This window comes from Schistocerca cancellata, chromosome 7 (assembly GCF_023864275.1).
Source record: "Schistocerca cancellata isolate TAMUIC-IGC-003103 chromosome 7, iqSchCanc2.1, whole genome shotgun sequence".
In the NCBI taxonomy this organism is placed as follows: domain Eukaryota; kingdom Metazoa; phylum Arthropoda; class Insecta; order Orthoptera; family Acrididae; genus Schistocerca; species Schistocerca cancellata.
This window is the reverse complement of record NC_064632.1, coordinates 609,292,831-609,313,236: the sequence shown is the minus strand read 5'-3', so window position 1 is coordinate 609,313,236 and position 20,406 is coordinate 609,292,831. Positions and strand designations below refer to the sequence as shown.

Genomic DNA, 20,406 nt, shown 5'->3' with positions numbered 1-20,406 from the left:
GTACTGCCTCACATGTGACACACGTAGCTGCTGCTGTTGTCTTCCCTCTGCCCGAGAGTGAGAGGGTGAGGAGAGGAGATGCTGTGTGCAGGTGGTGGTGCACGTGACGGGGGAAAACGAGTTCTACCCACACTTCGTGCAACCCGTATTCCACCTGGACGTCTCCGAGTCTGCTGAAGTGGGCACAAGTGTCGGCACCGTGCGTGCCACAGATGAGGATGCAGGCGATGACGGGCACGTCTTCTACCTATTCGTGGGCGCCAGCAATGACCGAGGCTTCAGCATCGTTTCCACCACGGGCGAAATCCGAGTGGCGCGCCGCCTCGACCGCGAGACACAGAGCCGTGCTGTCCTCACTGTGCTGGCCAAGAACCGTGGCTCCATCCGTGGCAATGACACTGACGAGGCCCAGGTAAGCTGCCTTCAGTATTGCTTTGGGGGTAGTGTCAGCATCAGGTGTGGAGCCCTTAAGTTTAGATGTGGGAAGAAACTGCCAACTTCTAACGACTTTCTCTAGCAGAGAACTGCTTACACAGTTGATCTAAAATATGAGTGTGTCATCTGAAGCTCCCAAAATGTATTAGGATTAATAAATGTTCAGGAACTTCCTTTATAATGTAATTGGATAGATAAAAATCTACTCACCAAGCAGCAGCAGGGGAACATGCGTGCAAAGGTATTTAAATTTGCAAGCTTTTGGAACCAGTGGCTCCTTCTGGCAAAAGGGTTGAAAGAAAAAGAAGAGGTGTGCAGGGGTAACCTCACCAGTCCTTTTCCTTCACCTCTCTTCCTTCCTTTTCAACCCTTCTGCCAGAAGAAAGAACCGCTGACTCCAAAAGCTTGAAAATTTAAATACCTTTCTGTGTGTGTTCTCCTGCCAGTGTTTGGTGAGATGTTTTACCTATTCAATTACAAAAGAGTTGCAAAAACTGATTATTTTCATTGACACAGGAAGCATCTTTGCCTCTCTAGCAATTTAATGAACAGTTGGGGACACAACCTTTGGAAATATTGTTTTATGCCTTGTCTTCAGTGCTTCGATCAGAGTGACCTCATCTCTACTCAGTAATCAAATTATTTGCAGTGTTTCAGATATTTAATTTGGTTTTGAGGATGTTCCCCGTTTCTTGTTGACTGCATCAATTGTTTACAGATGGTATTACATGCAAACTAGGAGGACTTGTGTGCACCATATCTGTGTAAAGGGGAATTCTCAGGCCAATCCGCACTCATGATTCACCAATTTAAACTAGACTACATTAAAACAACAAAAGCTTTGTTTCTTCTGGGTCTCACAATTACTCATTGAGAAGCAGATGGCTCTTACCTCTCAGGTGGCATACGAGTTTTGAAAAGGAATGCAAAGTGTCACAGCTAACAATGCGAATAGCCCTGTAAAAATCAGTTAAATGTAGTCTTATTGGCAAGACATTTAAGTGAGTATTTGAAAGCAAGAGTGCACTTCCTGTAAACCGAAAGTCTCAGTTTGTCAAGAAGAGAATTTTGCCTAAACTCTTCATCATAAGGGGTCAGTTCTTACTTCTTACAGAAAAAGTCTATGGAAAGTTGTAGATGGAGGCTCGAGTTGCACTGGTGTGAACAACCATCTGTTCAAGTTGGGCATGTGACAGCTGATTATTTCATTATGACTGGGTTCCTAGCTGTGTAACTGTGGCAATGCTTGTAGTTTATGGACTCTCTGCATCTAGCCCAGGTCTCCTCCTCTTTCAGGACATTACTTGGCCGAAAGGACACCAACTTTCTACCGATGGAGAATTCCTGCAGGCATTCAATGAATATGGACAGTTTCCACAGCGAATTTAGGAAAAACAATGTGGTGAGTGATTGTGAAAAATGCAGGCAGTGAAAATTATTTTCCATTGTGACAGAAGGAATGAGGTGAGGCTCAAATGGACTAGGGCTGCAAAAATAGGGGTAAGATTTGACTCGTTTCCTTTGTCACCATGACTGATTAATCGAGCTGTCGAATATAAACCTTACAGGAAATAAAATGACGGCACCAACACTCTGGAATTACAAATTACAAACATGTCCATTGAGGTTCAGCACTTACCAAGTGTCGGCTGTCGACAAGTGAGGTATTGGTAACTGTTCAGAAGATTCGGTCAGGGACAGTGTTCTCATTTTGTGGCAAACTGAGCATATTTTGCTGGTTGTGAACTGCCACTAGTTCCAAATACACTGTGGTGCTAGAATATCTCACCTGCTAATTTTTCATGGGTAAATAAATTCCACAATGGGAGACTTGTTAAAATACTTGGATGCTTCAGACACCTGGCTCGGGATGTCAATTGAACCTACTCGTATCAGTCACTATTTCAAAGGGAAGTGATAAGTCACAGGAAGTCAGTACGCAAAGCCTCAGTAGACAGTGTCATTGACAAATTGCGGGAAGTAGGTATAGGATTTGTGACATGTCTGTAGAAACTGCAGCAGTGGGTATAGGATTTGTGACGAGTCTGCAAACAACTGCAATTGTAACGAGTGAGAAAGTTTGCAGTTTCAAGACGAGTACAGAAGTAGGTTACTGGATAAAGCAGTTTTGGTGATCTCTACACTAATAAAAGATTAGTATTGCTAACTTTCGAGTGTTTTGCAGACAATGAAGACGAGCCTCAGTTGACGACATCAAAAACCACCCTCGTACGGTAAGTGCCTGTGGCAATATTAGATTTTGTGCTCTTTTGCTGCAGGTGATCATCTCCATCCAGGACGGCAACGACCCGCCGGAATTCGAGCGAGAAGTGTACGAAGCGGAGGTGTCGGAAGGGGCGGCGCCAGGTGCCCTGGTGGCCACTGTGCGCGCCACCGACAGTGACGTGCGGCCTCACAACAACCACTTCTCCTACTCGATCATCGCCGGCAACGCTCAGCACGCCTTCAAGGCAAGTCGTTTAGTGTTCTGTGACTCTCTTGCCTTTGTGCGTACTGTACTGGTCATAACCGTGACAAATGAATGGTCCGTCAGTGCTGGTAAGCCCAAGTCGATACTCTTAAGTGAACTACCTAATGTTACAGTTGCATTATCTACACACACTGTATAGCTTGTGCTCTGGAAGTGAAGGCTGAGGTGGATGGGTGGAATGTTTCCTCTTCGTCTGCATACGATGGGGCAAAACCTGCAGTGTGCAAGTTGCAGTGTTCTTCATGTTTAGCATATTTTTCATCTTCTTCTCAAAAACATTCAGTAGACTTTGTAATAACCATGGTATTACTACGCTCTTTTTTATGAGGGTAGTGTAAGTTTTTGATTTGATGTTTTTGGTAGTTAAAAAGTTGTAAGAATGAATTACAACAAGACATTCACCTATTTACATACCACAATTTGTATAACTGTCTAGTATATCTTGTACCACCAGTTATGAATATTATGTGGGCAACTCTGAGGGGAAAATATGTCAGAAATAATGGCACAGGTTTGTCATTTCACGTCCTGGTTTTCCAGATGCCCATTGTCTCAACAAAACAAATACCTTTCAATATTACTTCCTAAATGACTTGTGTCACACAAAGCTGTACGATGACATTCTTAAATTTCCCCTAGCGGCCAAACATTAAAAAAGTTGGGACACGAGATACTGATGTACCCTGCTAGAATTTTTGTCTCCTTTGTGCATCAAGCGCATTGTAGGTGTAGTTGTAGACTGATTCAGTGCTTTGTGGGAAGGTGAGATGAAGGTATTCTGGTACGATGATCCGACAATTTTGACAGCCCACCAGAAGGCACGGACATAGTCGACAGCCACTAGGCAGCACCTCTATAATGTGCGAGCACTGCTGTCATCGCCATCACTATGCACAGACTACACCTGCCGCGTCAGCCTGTCGGTGCTCACGGTGGTCCTATAAAGCCGGCAGCACGGGGGCCCAGCCTGCAGTCGTGTTAAGACAGTGCTCGTGACGATTTGCCCATTCGTCGTGCTGTAGTTGCCGATAGTTGCTACATCTCGGTATACGATTTGGTTTTGCTCTCTGGTCTCGGTATTTTGCTGTACGATGTGTGTTGTCAGTCGTCCCTGTTGTGGATGTCCACGTCGTATCGGTGATTCCCCATTAACGCCCTTCGGCCGGTGTGCTCTGGGCTCCCTCGAGTCCAGTTACTAGAGATTTTGGTGACAATGAAACAGTAGAGACGAGTATCTAAACATATACAAACCTACTGCTTAGTGTGGTCGATTCCAAACACGAGAACAACCTTGCCACCAAACGAGTGCTGCCAAAAACCTAATCCGTTGTGCAGAGATGTTCCCTTTTTATATGGTGTGGTGCATTACTGACCCGTGTACCAGTTCTGCTGAATTCTCTAGTCACAATTCAGATGCAGTCCTGCCCAGTGCACAGTGGACAACACGAGAGACGAGTCAACTGTCGGCTTGTCGACAGGTGGACCCGGCGACAGGCGTAGTGGAGACCACGTCGCGGCTGGACCGCGAGGTGACACCGGCGTACGCACTGGTCTTGGGAGCCATCGACACGGGCACACCGCCGCAGACGGGTACTGCGACTTTGCGTGTGCGGGTCACCGATATAAACGACAACGGGCCACAACTGGCCGCTGACGCGTCACGAGGTTACGTGTCTGAAAACGAACCTGCGGGTACGTCCGTAATGACGCTGACTGCTACCGACCCCGACCTGCCACCCAACGGAGCGCCCTTCGCCTACAGTGTGGTGGGTGGCCGCCACCGTGACCTCGTCTCTGTCGAACGTCACTCGGGGCTCGTCCGCACGACACGTCCACTGGACCGGGAGGCCACACCGGAACTTGACATAATTGTGAGTACATCTCTTGTCTTTTCAAACGTTGCCTCTTTCTCGTACCTGTTTACACCTATGACTTTGCCTTATATAATTTATAATTTATTTTACAATTTCAGTTTTCCAGGAGCAATTTTTTTGTTAAATGGATAAGGGGATATACAAGAGAATATAAGAGAAAGGAATATGTGCTGAAATGGAATGCCAGAAATCTTAAGACGGAATTAAATGGAATGCAAATTCTCTCTGGCAGCGACCAGTGTCTTAAGTAACGTAATGGAAATCAGTTTGCCGGAATAGTAGTGAAATATAATAAGGAAGAAAATAACTTATGTGGTACAGGACATCAGAAGTATAGCGATAGTAGAGGTGAAGAACCTGTGAATGACTCACGACTCAGGAAATTGTCGATCTCACGGAAGAAAGGAGAAAATCGTACAACTTTGGAAGGACCATTGCATTGTGAGCTGCATAGGAATGAATTTAATAGGATGTGCAAACAGGATAAAAGAGAATGGAAAAGAGAAGTGTGTTGAAAGAGATATGATTGTAGGAAGATTGACGTAGAATACAGGAAAGTTCGATGTAGTTTTGGGAAAGTAGAATGTAAAGGTAGTAACCTACAAGCTGCAGGTAGGAAACCTCTATTAAATGTAGGAGAAAGTTCAAATGGTACTTAGAAGGCTTATGTGGTGAGGTCTCGCAGTGTGATAGGAGAGGAGCAGGAAGTTTGGTAGAGCACCAAATGACTCGGTCTCAAATAAGTCACCAGTAATTGATGATATGCCTAAACAGCTAACTGAAATCTGTGGGTGATTTGGGAACTAGAAAGTTAATTTGGGTTAATGTCAGAGATCTGTGAAACAAGTTACTTAGTATCAGATTTTCGGTAAACATCACCATCACTGTACTGAGGAAGGGACTTTTGGATGAACACAAAAACTATCAGATGATTAATGTGACAAGCCACATTTGTGAAGTGCTGATCAAAATAGTATACAGTAGGGTAAGAACAAAAATTGACATTGTTATGTGCAAAGATCGGTTTGATCTCAGGGAGTGAAAAGGTGCCAGAGAAATAATTCTGACATGGTTATTGGTGATGGAAGGAAGATCCAAGAAAAATCAGGACATCTTCTTAGTATTTACTAATGAAGAGAATGTTCGTAATTCTTAGACAATTGAGGGTGAAATACAAAGAAAAGCAAATTATTTGCAACACCTACAAGACCCAAGTGGGTGTAATAAAAGTGGAAGTTCAAGAAAGACCAATTTGTGTCAAGAAGAGAGTAAGTCAAGCTTGTAAGCTACCACTACTACCATTCAGATTGTACACTGAAGAAGCAATAAATGAAATGAAAGAAAGTTTTGGATGAAGATGGAAAGTTTTTGGGTGAAGACATTCCAGTCCCCAGATTGTAGATGACACAGTCCTCATGTCAGATGTAGATAACACTTAGGCTTGTTGAAAGGTGCAGACAGCATACATAGCAAAGAATTCTCCTATCTAGGAAGCAGGATTACACAAGGTGGGTGAAGCAGAGAAGCTATCAGAGATGGATTGGTAGAGATGAAGATAGCTTGCATTCTTCAATAAAAGAATTCCTTTTTGTATCTTATGTTGGTATGGAATTCAATAAGAAATTCCCAAAAGAGTACATCTGCAACACGAGGTGGAAAGAAAGTGATACTCAGACCATTGGAAATTGAGATAAGAAGAAACTGGAAGCATCTGAAATGTGCTGCTATTTAAGTATGGGGCACCACATGCTCAAAGCTACACTGCGTATCATGAGTACATTGTTCCTTGCTGCAGCTCCAGTTATCTATAAGCTTAACTTTGTTTCCAGGTTTTTGTATGTAGCTGTTAATGTCAAAAATTACCTGGTACATAAAGTATGATATAAAAAAGTGCTAGAAAGAGTAGATAAGGAATGAAGCCTGTGGAAAACCCATGGAAGAAAAGACGACAGGTTAATGCAACATCTGCTAGAGCATCAGCCAGCCAGCCAGCTGGAGAGGGGGGGTATTCAGGAGACAGCAATCCTAAAATATAAAAACCAGACTATAGGGGATGTTGGATCTAGTAGTTACGTAGAGCTGAAAGGATTGGCACGTGATAAGAAAAAAGATGGAGGACAGCATCGAAAACAGTATTAATAATGGGGGGAAAAAAACAGCTTTTCGATAACTTTTACTTTTGTTGTAAAACAAGTACTAAACGCTTGGCTCAGTTAGTAACTCAGTTTTTCATTTCTCAGTTATATTTCTCCATCAGCAGGTGATAATACATCAAAAAAAGTTTTGCATCACCGTGGATAAAGTCCCTTTAATTGTTCAGAGATGTCACTAAACATGCCCAAAGATGTAAACAACCATGCATGAACAGTGCCTATTTGATGAGGGGGTCCAGCAGCTGATAAGTTCTAGTCATTCCACAAGGAAGGAGGTACACGGCTCTCGTTGTCTGTAGTTCAACCATGCCTAGATGGTCGATACTGCGGCTCGATTGCATCCACATTGTTACTTTGTGCAAGAAAGGGCTCTCAACAAGATAAGTGTCCAGGCATCTCGGAGTGAACCAAAGTGGACATGGAGGAGATACAGAGAGACAGGAACTGTCTATGACATACTTCGCTGACACCACACAAGGGCTACTACTGCAGTGGACGGCCGCTGCCTATGGATTATGGCTCAGAGGAACCCTGATAGCAATGCCACCATGTTGAATAATGCTTTTCGTGCAGCCACAGGAGGTCGCTTTATGATTCAAACTGTGTGCAATAGGCTGCATGATGTGCAACTTCACTCCTGACGTCCATGGCGAGGTCCATCTTTACAACCACGACACAATGCAGGGGGTTACACATCGGCCCAACAACATGCCGAATGGACCACTCAGGATTGGCATCATGTTCTCTTTACCGATGAGTGTTGCGTATGCCTTCAACCAGACAATCGTTGGAGATGTGTTTCGAGGCAACCTGGTCAGGCTGAAAGCCTTAGACGCACTGCCCAACAAGCGCAGCAAGGTGGAGGTTCCCTTCTGTTTTGGGATGGCACTATGTGGGACCGACTTACACTTCTGATGGTCATGGATATCACCGTTAATGTCCTCCTCGGATCGATAGTGCAACCATATCAGCAGCATATTAGCTAGACAGTCTTCTTCATGGATGACAATTCGCACCCCCCATCGTGCACATCTTGTAAATGACTTCCTTCAGAATAACGACATCGCTCCACTAGAGTGGCCAGCATGTTCTCCAGGCATGAACCCTATCGATCATGCCTGGGATAGATTGAAAGGGCTGTTTTTGGACGACATAACCCACCAGGCACTCTGAGGGATCTACGGTGAATCACTGTTAAGGAGTAGGACAATCTGGACCGACAGAGCCTTGATGAAGTTGTGGATAGTATGCCATGACAAATACGTGCGTGCATCAATGCAAGAGGATGTGCTGCTGGGTATTAGAGGTACCAGTGTGTACAGCAGTATGGACAACCACCTCTGAAGGTCGTGCTGTATGGTGGTACAACATGCAGTGTGTGATTTTCATGAGCAATAAAAAGGGCAGATGATGTTTATGTTGTTCTCTATTCCAGTTTTCTGTACAGGTTCCGGTACTCTCGGAACTGAGGTGTTGCAAAACCTTTTTTTTTTTATGTGTGTAATTAGTGGATTAATTCAGATTTTTGATTGAGACCAATTACAGTTTACGAATTCCTTAAGAATCAGAGTATAATGGGGGCAATAAAATGTTTTATTGCTGCAAATGTTTTATCTCTAAAAAATTCAAGCTATACTTTAATTCAGAAATGTCCCGTATACCACAATACATAAAGAATTGCTTCATCTGAAACTTTGGGTATAATGTAAACATAGTGCAGATGATTAGACTGTACATAATCTTGAGAAGGGTGCCATTTTATTCCTGTTTTCCTGAAACATACACCTTGACACATCTGAATCTCGTAGGCACTCCCGACCCACTGTACATGACAAATTTTACATGTACATGTTGCGAATGACAGGGATAGTTTGTAAAACATTTTTAACTGGCAAATATTATTTTACTTCTGGTTAATGTTTAACTAGCTGTTGCTACACGATTATTAATACTTCACAGCTCAATATGCCACCACACAAAAGAAAAAGCTTAAGAAAAGTGCCAGAAATAATAACTAACTGTGACATAATAGTGAATTACTGATCTCAGCCGCATGAGGGCAAGCCCTCAGGTGGCTGAGATTGGCAGTTCACTTTCATCTTGTATATATACAGCCACACAAGTAATAACAACTATGACATAATGGAATATAGGATTATCGCGATCTGTTGTACTCTAATGCTGCTGAATAAATGTTTATCTTTGCAGAAAAGATGCCGTTAAAATAAGATATAGAATGTGACAACAGGTTACCATGAAATGGAAGTGTACGATGTCTAACATCTCAGTGGTAAGGAAGAAGCAACCTCGTTGCAGACTTGTTGAGCCTCTTGAAAACTGATCAAAATTACTTCTGCAGCTAAGTAGTAGGGGGGGAGGGGGGGGGTTGTCCACGTGGGAGACGCCAACTGTGTTCTGTCAGTGCAACAGTTAACAGGCAGCCTGCTATCCTGTGTGGTCATTGCGCCCTGCAACTTTTTTGGGTTTTACGGTTGTAAGAGTTGTTATTTTGTGTGTTGTTACTGTTACTTGTACTGTACAATGTCAGTAGGAAGTTTGTCAAAAGTTATAAGTGTGGAAGATTGACATCATTCTCTTAGCGTGGGGCTTACCATGTTAGCTCATTCGAGGGAAATGGTTTGCATGTTAAATGCCTACTTTGAGACTGAAAAATTTAATGGTAGTCAGCTGCTGGGCTTTGAATATAGATAAAAACACCATTGTGAGAATTTGCAAGGAAGTGTTTGAGATAGAAAAGGAAACTGGAGAAACATCTAAACTGAAAAACTTGGTGAAAAAAATATTGTATGGATAAGCAGATTACAAGATTTATATTATATGAGAATTTTCCTCCATAATTACCAGTATACATTCATTTGCAGAGGATACGGTTTGTCATCATGTTTATAATTATTATCACAGAAAGGAACATCCAACACTGCAAGTTATTGGTCACACTGAACAAAACAGGACTTTTTCAGGCAGTTGCATGCGGTTATTCACCATTTTACACAACCTAGGGTTTCACTGTGGGAATTTCTGTAGCTGTAAGTTCTTGATGCAGAGATTGGGTGGTCATTTCTGGTCATGTTGTCAAGCAGGGCTGGACAGATGAAACTACCAAAGGAATAATGGCCATGCCTTCCAGCAATTGGGGCAGAACTGGAACTCTATGAGAGTTTTGTAATACGAGGTAATTTCAGTTAAATATGATGCATGCAGGCACCTTGCTAGGTCCTCCCAAATGGCCTCCTGCTTTTTAAATCAAAGAAAACAGGAAATGAAACTTCTGTCAGATTAAAACAATGTACCTGGCCACCACGTGAACATATGACCTCTGCCAGCTGCAGGCAAATCCTCTATCGGTTGAGGTACTTGACTCGTGACCTCTCTTGACTCACGACCTCTCTTCACAGCTTTACTTTTACTGGTACCTCATCTCTTGCCTTCCAAACTTCAAGATCCCAGGTTCATGTCCTCATCCATCGCACAGTTTTAATCTGCCAGGAAGTTTCATAGCAGTGCACGTTCTGCTGCAGAGTGCAAAATTCATTATGAATGTAGGATATTACGATGAAGAAAAAAACCATGTTACACTTACAAAATGGTTCATAGAATCAGTAATAGCAAATCTGAGAAAACTGTCAACAATAGTTCTAGTTAATGCTTCTTACCATTGAGTTGTTGTTGACAAAGCACTTATAGACCTACAGACAAAGGGAAAGGAGGACATGGTTAATCCGGAAATTTATTGTTGCCGTGGTAGATGGTGCTGATGAATGAAAGTTCCTCTGACCATGTGCTGTGTGTTCCTTTTGTGTTGCAGGCTGTGTTATTGATGCAGTGTATTGTAAGCAGCAGAATGGTCCAGCGTTCACACCAGTAAAAAGCCGAGATGGTGTTTGCGTATGGCCAAGCAAATGGAAACAATTGAGAGGCAGCACAGCAATACCAAATCAAGTACCCTCACAGACATGGACCACATCACACACATTTCAAACCCTATTTGGGTGTTTGTGTGATCATGGGTCCTTTCAAACAAACAAATGTGCTGGGAGGCAGTGGACTGTGTGTACATTAGATTTGGAGGACTGGATTCTACAGGATACTGAGACAAACCCTAGTACAGGCTCCATACAAATGCCCACCAACACGATGTTAGCCAAAGTACGATTATGTGTTTCCTGTATGACAGCCGCTACTATCAGTATCACTTGCAATGAATGCAAATACTATCAGCAGCTGATTTCCCTCTATGGGAAAAATATTGTCGATGGTTTTTGCACCAAACTATCACTATTGTGGGATTTCTGTCATCAGCCTCTTTACTGGCAAAGAACGTTTACCAGAATTGGCATCATCATTATGCACAATCGTCATTTGTGGGCTACAGGCAATCCTCAGTGAATGGTTGACGTGTCTCATCTGCATCTGTTCATCATCAGTGAGTGGGCAGGAATTCTTGGCAACCACATACTAGGACTGCTTATTATTCCACAATGCCTCGAAAGAGGAACATACCAGGACTTCCTGCGGATAACTCTGTCTGAGCTGCTTGAGACTGTGCCTTTTGCAATACAACAGGTTATGTGGTTTCTGCACGATGTAGCACCACAGCACCACCCCACTTCCACATTGCAGTTCGCCGACACCTCAACAACATCTTCCCCGGATTTTGGGTGGGATGCTGAGGACCTGTAGCATGATCTTCTAGATCACTGAACTTAAACCCCCTGGATTTTTACCTCTGGGGATATCTGAAAAGTGTTGTGTATGCTCAACCACTTCCTAATGTGCCGACCTTTCAATAGTGTGTTCACGGCACCTGTGACACTATTCAGAGAGACCAGGACATGTGAAAGAGTGTATCAATCCATGATACGACATGTGGACATGCACGTTGCATCCCATGGAGTCCACTTTGAACATTTGTTACGTGGATGTGATGCAGCTCTGTACCATGTTCCGAGATGATTTGTTGTTGTTGTTCGCACGTTTCAGGACAGATGTTTGTAGAGACCTTTCTTCTTCCATTTACAGTCAGGAATGTGTCCCTGTATTTGTTGGTTTTATTAATGTTCATTGTGTATATAGACACCTCGCTTTTTCTCAGAAGACACAGTATATTAACAGTGGCAAACTTAATCAGTCATTTGTAGGGGAAGTTGTGCAAACTTGATACAGGAAGGTGTTTCCTTACTCAAGCTCAAACCACAATTTGTACATAGGCTGTTGAGACATGCCACCAAACTACCACATCAGGGTAACCAGTAACTAGTATTTCCAGAATGGAACCGATTAAGCTAGATAACTGAGCAAAGCTTTAGCCATAGATGGAACAGATCTAGGAAATAAGGTACTGAGCTTCAGTGTTCTGTCTGTTATAGTAGCTAAGTAAAGTTTACAACCACCAGAGTGATCTACACTCGATGTATACAGAATTTTCGGATAACTCGGTGTATGAGCTGACCAGAAAGAAGGTGTGTGTTTTGAAAATTGCCATTAAGTTAGCTGTTTATATCTCCCCAGGTATAACTTTTCTCTTGCACCAACAGTTGACAATATTACCTTGTAAAATAAAAGTGTAACCAGTCTGTAAGTAACCTTTTGTGACAGTACTGTATTTTTTTTTTAATCATAGAAATTGGTTACAAGTTGTGGCCTGCCCTCAGTATAATGGAATGCAAATACTTATGACAGGTGGAGGTGGAGGACAGCGGGGAGCCACCGATGCGGTCGCAGTTGCCCGTGACAGTGGTCGTGCTGGACCAGAATGACAGCCCGTCTACACCACGCGCTGTCCATGTGCTTGTCTATGCCTTCGAGGGGCAGTTGCCACACGGAAAGATTGCCGACGTGCGTCCCAATGACGCAGACACCACGGGTGACTACCACTGCGAGGTACTTTGGCTTTACCTTCTGTTGTACCTGTAGAGGTAATTGATGTATAGTTGTGTTCCAGGATTAGGTCCAAAAGTAGTGGTTTTGAAACTCAAGAGTGAGAGAAATTTTGATAATATATTACATCAAAAGGAAAATTCACTTGAGAAAAATATAAAATTACAAAGGGCCAGTACTTACTTTCAAGAGGAAAAATTCCAATACTGCTGAAAGACACATTTACAAGAAGCACTGATTGTAATAGCTTGAGGGGGAAAGAGGGATAGGTTGCACAAAATTAGAAAGCTACACCAGGACAGGATGAGAGGACCCATCCATAATCAGGATGAGGGGTAACAAAGATGAAGGGGGAAGCATAGGGAGAGAGAGTAGAAGGTGAAAGACGAGGATGAGGAATAACAAAAATAAAAGGGGAAGCATACAGAGAAAGTAGGAGGTGAACTATAGTCCAGAGATGAGCTAAGGACAGAGTGAGAAAGAGAAAATGGATAGATGAAGAGAAATGATAAAAAGTTATATGAAGAAAATAATTGACTAAGCAAATAAACACCCCATGTATAATAATGAGGAGGGGGGGGGGCAGTTGTTAGTATGTTAACAGAGGTTGAGTGCAGGAGGCTGATGGGATGTAAGAATATGTTGGAGAGCAATTTCCCACGTGCAGAGTTCACAGAAATTTGCATAAAATAGATTGATCCAAATACCTCGTGTGGTGCTGCAAGCGCTCAGGATCCCCTGGGGTCATATTGTAGACCATGTTCAGCAGTTGCATACCAGGTGTCCCGGCACAGTCAATTCTATGTACATTCATGTGCTCAGGCCATTTGGTAGAGGTTACTCATATACAAAATACCGTCAGTGAACACAGTTAAGTTAGTAAGTAACATGTATGGTTTGAGACATTTCTTTGCCTTTTATGTTGTACGATTTACAAGTGGTGGGACTGGAGTAAGTGGTACCTTCATCATTCATGACTTTCTAATTGTTGTAATTTGAATGGTTATTGAGTGATGTTATTGTTATTCATAGTGTCTCTGATCTGTGGTTGCCCTCTCCAGAAAGTTGTTTATAACTGGCGGGTGCTTGGTTCAGGTTTTACAGCAGGAACTAGTACAGGGATGCTAGGAATAAGATCTGGGAATGTGATGTACTTTGACAAGGATATTACATAGGTTGGGAGGGTGATCCAGATGAAGCAAACAGGAACAAGAATTATTGCATTCATTTCAGATGGCAGGAAATTGATTTATAAGATCCAGAAATGACTAAGGAATTAGTGACGTACAAAATAAGATTCAGAAATGTCAAGGAATTACTGCTATAAAAAGCAGAAATATTTGCTCTGTATAGAATGAGAAGAATGCAGTAATTTTCACACACAGTTCAAGTAATGAGGTGTTTAAGAAATAATTTTTATGATAAAATTGATGCGGTGCTTAGTGATGAGATGATCCGCTATAGTTTACATTCATAAGTTAAAGCACAAAATAATTTCCCAAAACTCACTGGTTGAAGAGTTTGCCGCACGTTGACTTCAACTCAATGATCTAGTGTCCTTTAGTGAATGTAAGAGTCATTCCGCAGTTTTCAGTAACTCAATTACCCTGTGTATAGAATTTCTTCATGGAATTAAATCCTGTTGGATTTGAAGAAGGTGAGTCTTAATATGCTCTTAATGCACTTCAACTCAATGATCTGGTGTCCTTTAGTGAATGTAAGAGTCATTCCGCAGTTTTCAGTAACCCTATTAGCCTGTGGATAGAATTTCTTCATGGAATTAAATTCTGTTGGATTTGAAGAAGGCAAGTCTTAATATGCACTTACTGCACACAGAGGCTGTGCTCACGTGCGTGAATTGTGTTTGTTTGTGTGTGTGTGTGTATGATTGAGTGAGTGAGTGTCTGTTGTCTATTTCCAACGAAGGCATTGTTGGCTGAAGGCTCACATTTTGACAGTCTTTTTGTTGTGCCTATCTGCAACTAAGGCACCTCCAGTGAGTAGCAACTACCCTTTTCATGATATTGTTACTGGCTGATAATTTAATGTTCACAGACCAAGTTCGCTAGACACATTTGTACATAAACTCATGTTAGTATCTCATGATTGCTATAGTAACACATACTTTCATGGGAGTCAGTCAGAAGAAGTGACACCTTGTTACAGAATTTGTGAGCCAGGATTGAGCACATACTTATCTGCTATAGTTCAATTCTTTTATCTTGGCGGATCACACATGCCCGCCCAGATGTGGGAGATTGCTGCGTTGCCGGTTGCAAACGTCGCATTCGCCAAGAGAAGCACCACCATAGTATAATATAGTTCACAAACTTATGTTTAGGGGGGTGCGTGCAGTTTGTGAAGTAAAGCCACCACGGCCGCATTAACCCTTTCACTGCTACAGAGACGTGCTCCCCGCATTCCGCGCTGTGGGCGATTTTGTCATCACTGCACTGCTCGCCTGTGCAGACACATGGTGTTCTGACTGCTTTGACACACTTATCATTCGATTTCACAAAAACTATTTGGCCTAAAAATTGGAATTTTACACATCTTCTTGACTGATACCTTCCCCCCATAAATGACTTAATTTTGTTTCAATGTTCAACGCTGTTATTGTGCAGCATTAAATGTAGTAAACCATTGCACAAAATTTTGAAGAGTTTGCAGAGGTAAAAGTCCATAGCGTATACTTTCCGTATGGTCGATTTTAGTTGCCACAATGTTGAGAATGAAATGTGAACAAGATACCTAAATTTCATATAAAATTTACAGTATAACGATATCTCATTTAATTTAAGTACCAGATAGGTGTCGTATGTAATATTGAGAAATATTCCATCTTTCGTGACTGTAACAAAAGTTTTATTTACACTGGGCATGTTTGGCTTTATTTTAAAGCACTTCAATTAATCAAAAGGAAGTAGACATAATACATTAAACAAAACTGTGGACTTACAAAAACATTAGGACTTGAATATACTGTGTATCAGTGAAGTGCTCTGAGCTATGTCAAATATAATTTTTGTGTGTGGCACACACAAAGAGCATTTATTTGCTAAACCACTGATCAGCCAACACAAACGTTGAATATTGTGTTACCGCAGCACAAAACTATGAAAGGTGATTTGGCAATGGAGGAGACAAAATACTGTCCACCGAAGATGCTTCAAAAGAGAAAAACATGTCTGGTCTAAATAAGACGCTTATTACAGTTGCAGAACAGGAATATATTTTAATACCATTGGTAAAACTGCGACTGTGGAACAAAAACAAGAAAGAGAACATGAGTACCATTGTGTATGTGCCTTACCTTTCATTGATTGAAGTGCTTTAAAATAAAGCCAAACTTGCCCGTTGTAAATAAAACTTTAATTACAGTCGCGAAAGACAGAATATTTCTCAATATTACATACGACACCTATCTGGTACTTAAATTAAATGAGATATTGTTATACTGTAAATTGTATATGAAATTTAGGTATCTTGTTCACATTTCATTCTCAACATTGTGGCAACTAAAATCGACCATATGGAAAGTATACGCTATGGACTTTTACCTCTGCAAACTCTTCAAAATTTTGTGCAGTGGTTTACTACATTTAATGCTGCACAATAACAGCATTGAACATCGAAACAAAATTAAGTCATTTATGGGGGGAAGGTATCTGTCAAGAAGATGTGTAAAAATCCAATTTTTGGGCCAAATAGTTTTTGTGAAATCGAATGATAAGTGTGTCAAAGCAGTCGGAACGCCATTTGTCTGCACAGGCAAGCAGTGCAGTGATGACAAAATCGCGCACAGCGCGGAATGCGGGGAGCACGTCTCTGTAGCAGCGAAAGGATTAATGAAGAGACAAAACACTAGAAATTTCAAAAAATTACATTCAAATGAATAAAATTCATGAAGTAAGACACTTCGATACTGTTTTTAAATAAAGAAAATATTAAGCATCGCACAAGGTTTGAACTCAGAACCTTTCGTTTATCAACACAACACCTTAGTCATTACGCTGACGTAGCTTGTTATTCGATGGAATACCTGGAGTGCTCTAAAATTGTATGCAAAATATCGACAAACACTGTTGGTATGACTATGAATTACTCACACTTTGTCGAAGTACAATACGAAATAAACAATTACCGCTGTTCTTTATTGCGAAAAAGTGGTTCGTGAGAATGATGCAAACACTTTTCCTTGCTATTGCCTGAATTAGGTGGGTTATTGCTTGTTTGGTTTAATTAATTAATAGAACTTGAAGCAATTGGTATAAAGAATGCTTTTTCCATCTTTCTGTAAAAGAAAGTCTGTTATCAAGACATTGCTTTTGTTCTATTACTTTGTTTATGACTGAACATTTCTAAAACTGAAGACACTCATCTGTGCTCTGCACTGCAGTCGAGCTCTGGCAACGTCGTTCTCTGTTCATTGGCTAACTGTGTTTTGTGATGTCAGATGCGCAGAACAAACCTAAACTCGGCCGCCATCATAAATGACGCGCACTATAATAGCTACGACTGTAAAGGTGGAATTTATGGCAGAAAGATTATGTAAGAGCAGTAACACAGTAAACATGAATAATATTCTCCAGGTGCAAGTAACAAATTTTAAGTACATTATATGCAACATTATGCTGAATTATGAAAGCAAACTTCTCTAGAATGTGTGCATTCATTTGAAGACATATGGAGGATCTTTTTAGTATACAACAACAACAACAGTAACAAAATAATCAAACCAACAGAAGATAATTTGTTTATGAAGTTAATACTCGAGTATCACACAGAGGGAAATAGCAGTCCAGAATGCCCAAGGCAAAGGTGAACTGGTTGATTGGAACTGGAAACAATACCTTACTTGTGACTGTTTGATGGTAATAGATTGAGCTATATACAGTTGTCAAATTATTTGAACCTTTCGCAGGGACCTAGATGATGAATCCAGCTGCATCCCAGTAGGGTTTGCATGAAAATATAAATGCAACTTGGAAGCACATGAATGTTAAGTAGAAGCAGTTTTGCTGCATAAAAAAAAAAAAAAAAAAAAAATAAAAGAAACACACACACACAACTTGTGTCTCAAGTTGTGTTCATTATGGATTCCTCTTATATGCGCAGTATTCATATTTGTTGGTGGTTTCCTCTGCCCGGCAGGTACAGTCTGGTGGTGGCGGACTTAGCATCCCAGCAGGCACTTGCGAGCTGCACGCCCTGCCCTCACTGTCGCAGTTATTGACCAGCGGAACGGGGGCGGGCCGCGGTCTGGCGCTGGCCGTGACTGGCAATGACGGCGTGCACGCTGACGTCGTGTCAGCCGTCACCGTCGAACTGGCCACCTTCGACGAGGAGGCTGTGGCAAATGCGGTGCCACTGCGTGCTGAAAACACGACAGCGGAGCGCTTCCTGGCGGCCCACTACAAAGCAGCTGTTGACGCATTGCGTGCTGCTTTTCCTGCGCCTGCTGATGCACCGCTGCTCTTCGGCTTGCAGCAGGTCGACGCAGGGCTCGAGATGGCCGTCGCCGTGCGCTCTCAGCAGGTATTGTCGAATCAGTGGATTGTGGCCAATGTTTCTTGAAATAATCAGCATCCAGTTGCACAAAAGAAATTTTATTTCCATTACCAGTTTCAGGCACCTACAGTATTACTCCTCTTTTACACTTTCAGGGGTTCGAAGGGCTGGTAGTGTAAAAAGGGGTAGAACTGCTCTGGAAAAGCCAGGCAAAGGTTTTGCAGTGCATATTGATATATAATAGTATGTATGGGTCTCATTTCTCACACTTACCTCAAATATCCCATGAAAAGCAATTGCGATATTGCTCTGCCTTTTTGCTGATGTTGCTCTGCCTTGTAATTCTGTTTATCTGCTGGCAAGTAGAACAGTATTAGCAGTTGAAACATTGTGAGATAGTCTTCCTGTGGGTTGTTTCTTGTGTTTTGCTTAAATTTTATAACATTGAAAATGGAGTTATCCATAATGGAAATCTTATGTCTTTTTTAAGAAACTTCCAAATTTTATCAATAACTCAATATTTACAATTAAAAAATCACAGTTGCAAGAATTAATGTTTTCCACAAAAGAAGTCCATAATAGATTTTTGTTTAGCTCTTTTGTTTGGTATGCGCTTAATCTGTTTCTCCAATTCATAAAGAGTTTCGGGCATATTTCCACATTCTTCAACAGAAGAAAAATATCTTTTTAGTACCTCAAATGCTGCAGTTGCCTGCTGCTGTTCGACCTATTACATCAAGTGAATGGTCTACCCCCTTAGTTATAGTGAAGAAACTGCCTCTGTGGGGATTTTAAAGTTTCTATGAATACACAATCTACAGGTACCGTACCCAGACGAACTCTTTGCACAGTTATCACATGGGCAACATTCTGAAAAACTGACTTGTTAGATGCCTACTTACAACTCCCTTTAGATATCGAGTCACTATGTATTTTAGTTGTCAGTACCGCTTTTAGTCATCAACACTTGCAGCCTTATGGAGTCGCCAACACTCCCACTATTTTTCAGCATTTTTTTGGAATAACTTTCATTATCTGTGCTGGGTTGTGCAAACTATTTGGATGACATTGTAGTTTATGGTGTCTCCACTGAGGAACATGGACAAAATATCCATACTCTTTATTTTATTTTATTTATTTTTTGGTCTCTCCTCCAAGTGATCAATTTGAAGTGTCATTTAGAAAAATGTCCATTTTTTTCAACATTCTATCATTTATCTTGGGTTTGAAGTTTCTCGTGTGGTTCTCAGAGCCCTGTATCAACATCTTTGTACTATTGTGTCTCTTCCATGCCCTACATCAGTCAAAGAACTCTAGGTTTTTTGTGGGCAAAGTCGCCCACTACCATAAATTTTGGCCTAGTGCAGCCACAGTCGTGCTGCTGTTACATGTGTTGCTGTGCAGAGGTGCTTAGTTATGCCAGTTGCTGGAATTTTCCACCCTTAAGAGCATGTTGCAATTGCGCGCTGCTTAGTGATGTACCAACTAGCCATCCAGTTAATCCTTGCAATGGACACTTCACAGTATGGCTTGGGGACAGTACTGGGTCATAGATATCGTGATAGTCCCAAGCAGCCTGTTGCTTATGCCTCAAAAACACTGACTTCTGCTCATATTAGGTATTCAGTTAGAAAAGGAAGCTGTGGCCATTGTATATGCTGTGAGAAAATTCCATATTTTTCTCTACAGTGTCAGATACCGCCTGGTCACGTATCTGAAACCATTGGTTTCCTTATCCATACCAAGTGAGGTGGCGCAATGGTTAGAGCACTGGACTTGCATTCAGAAGGACAATGGTTCAAACCCGCTTCTGGTCATCCTGGTTTAGGTTTTCCATGATTTCCCTAAATTGCTTCAGATAAATGCTGGGATGGTTCCTTTGAAAGGGCACTGTTGACTTTCTTCAATAATCTAATGGGACCGATGACCTCACTGTTATGGGCCCCTCCCCAAAATCAAACAACCAACCAATCCTTATTCAGTCCTTCTGCGTCATTACCAGATAAAGTGGCACATCGCATTCAACATTGAGCCCTTTTCCTTT

The 20,406-nt window shown here is 41.8% G+C and overlaps 1 protein-coding gene across 1 annotated transcript in view; it reads left to right on the top strand.

Annotated features, from left to right (window-relative positions):
- LOC126092940 (cadherin-related tumor suppressor-like) overlaps window positions 1–20,406 on the top strand; it is a 518,310-nt gene that overhangs the window by 363,885 nt on the left and 134,019 nt on the right. The window contains exons 19-23 of the mRNA XM_049908671.1: window positions 92–412; window positions 2,715–2,906; window positions 4,405–4,797; window positions 12,654–12,854; window positions 18,006–18,389. Of these exons, the coding sequence (XP_049764628.1) occupies window positions 92–412; window positions 2,715–2,906; window positions 4,405–4,797; window positions 12,654–12,854; window positions 18,006–18,389 (1,491 nt within the window). The remainder of the gene's footprint in view (window positions 1–91; window positions 413–2,714; window positions 2,907–4,404; window positions 4,798–12,653; window positions 12,855–18,005; window positions 18,390–20,406) is intronic.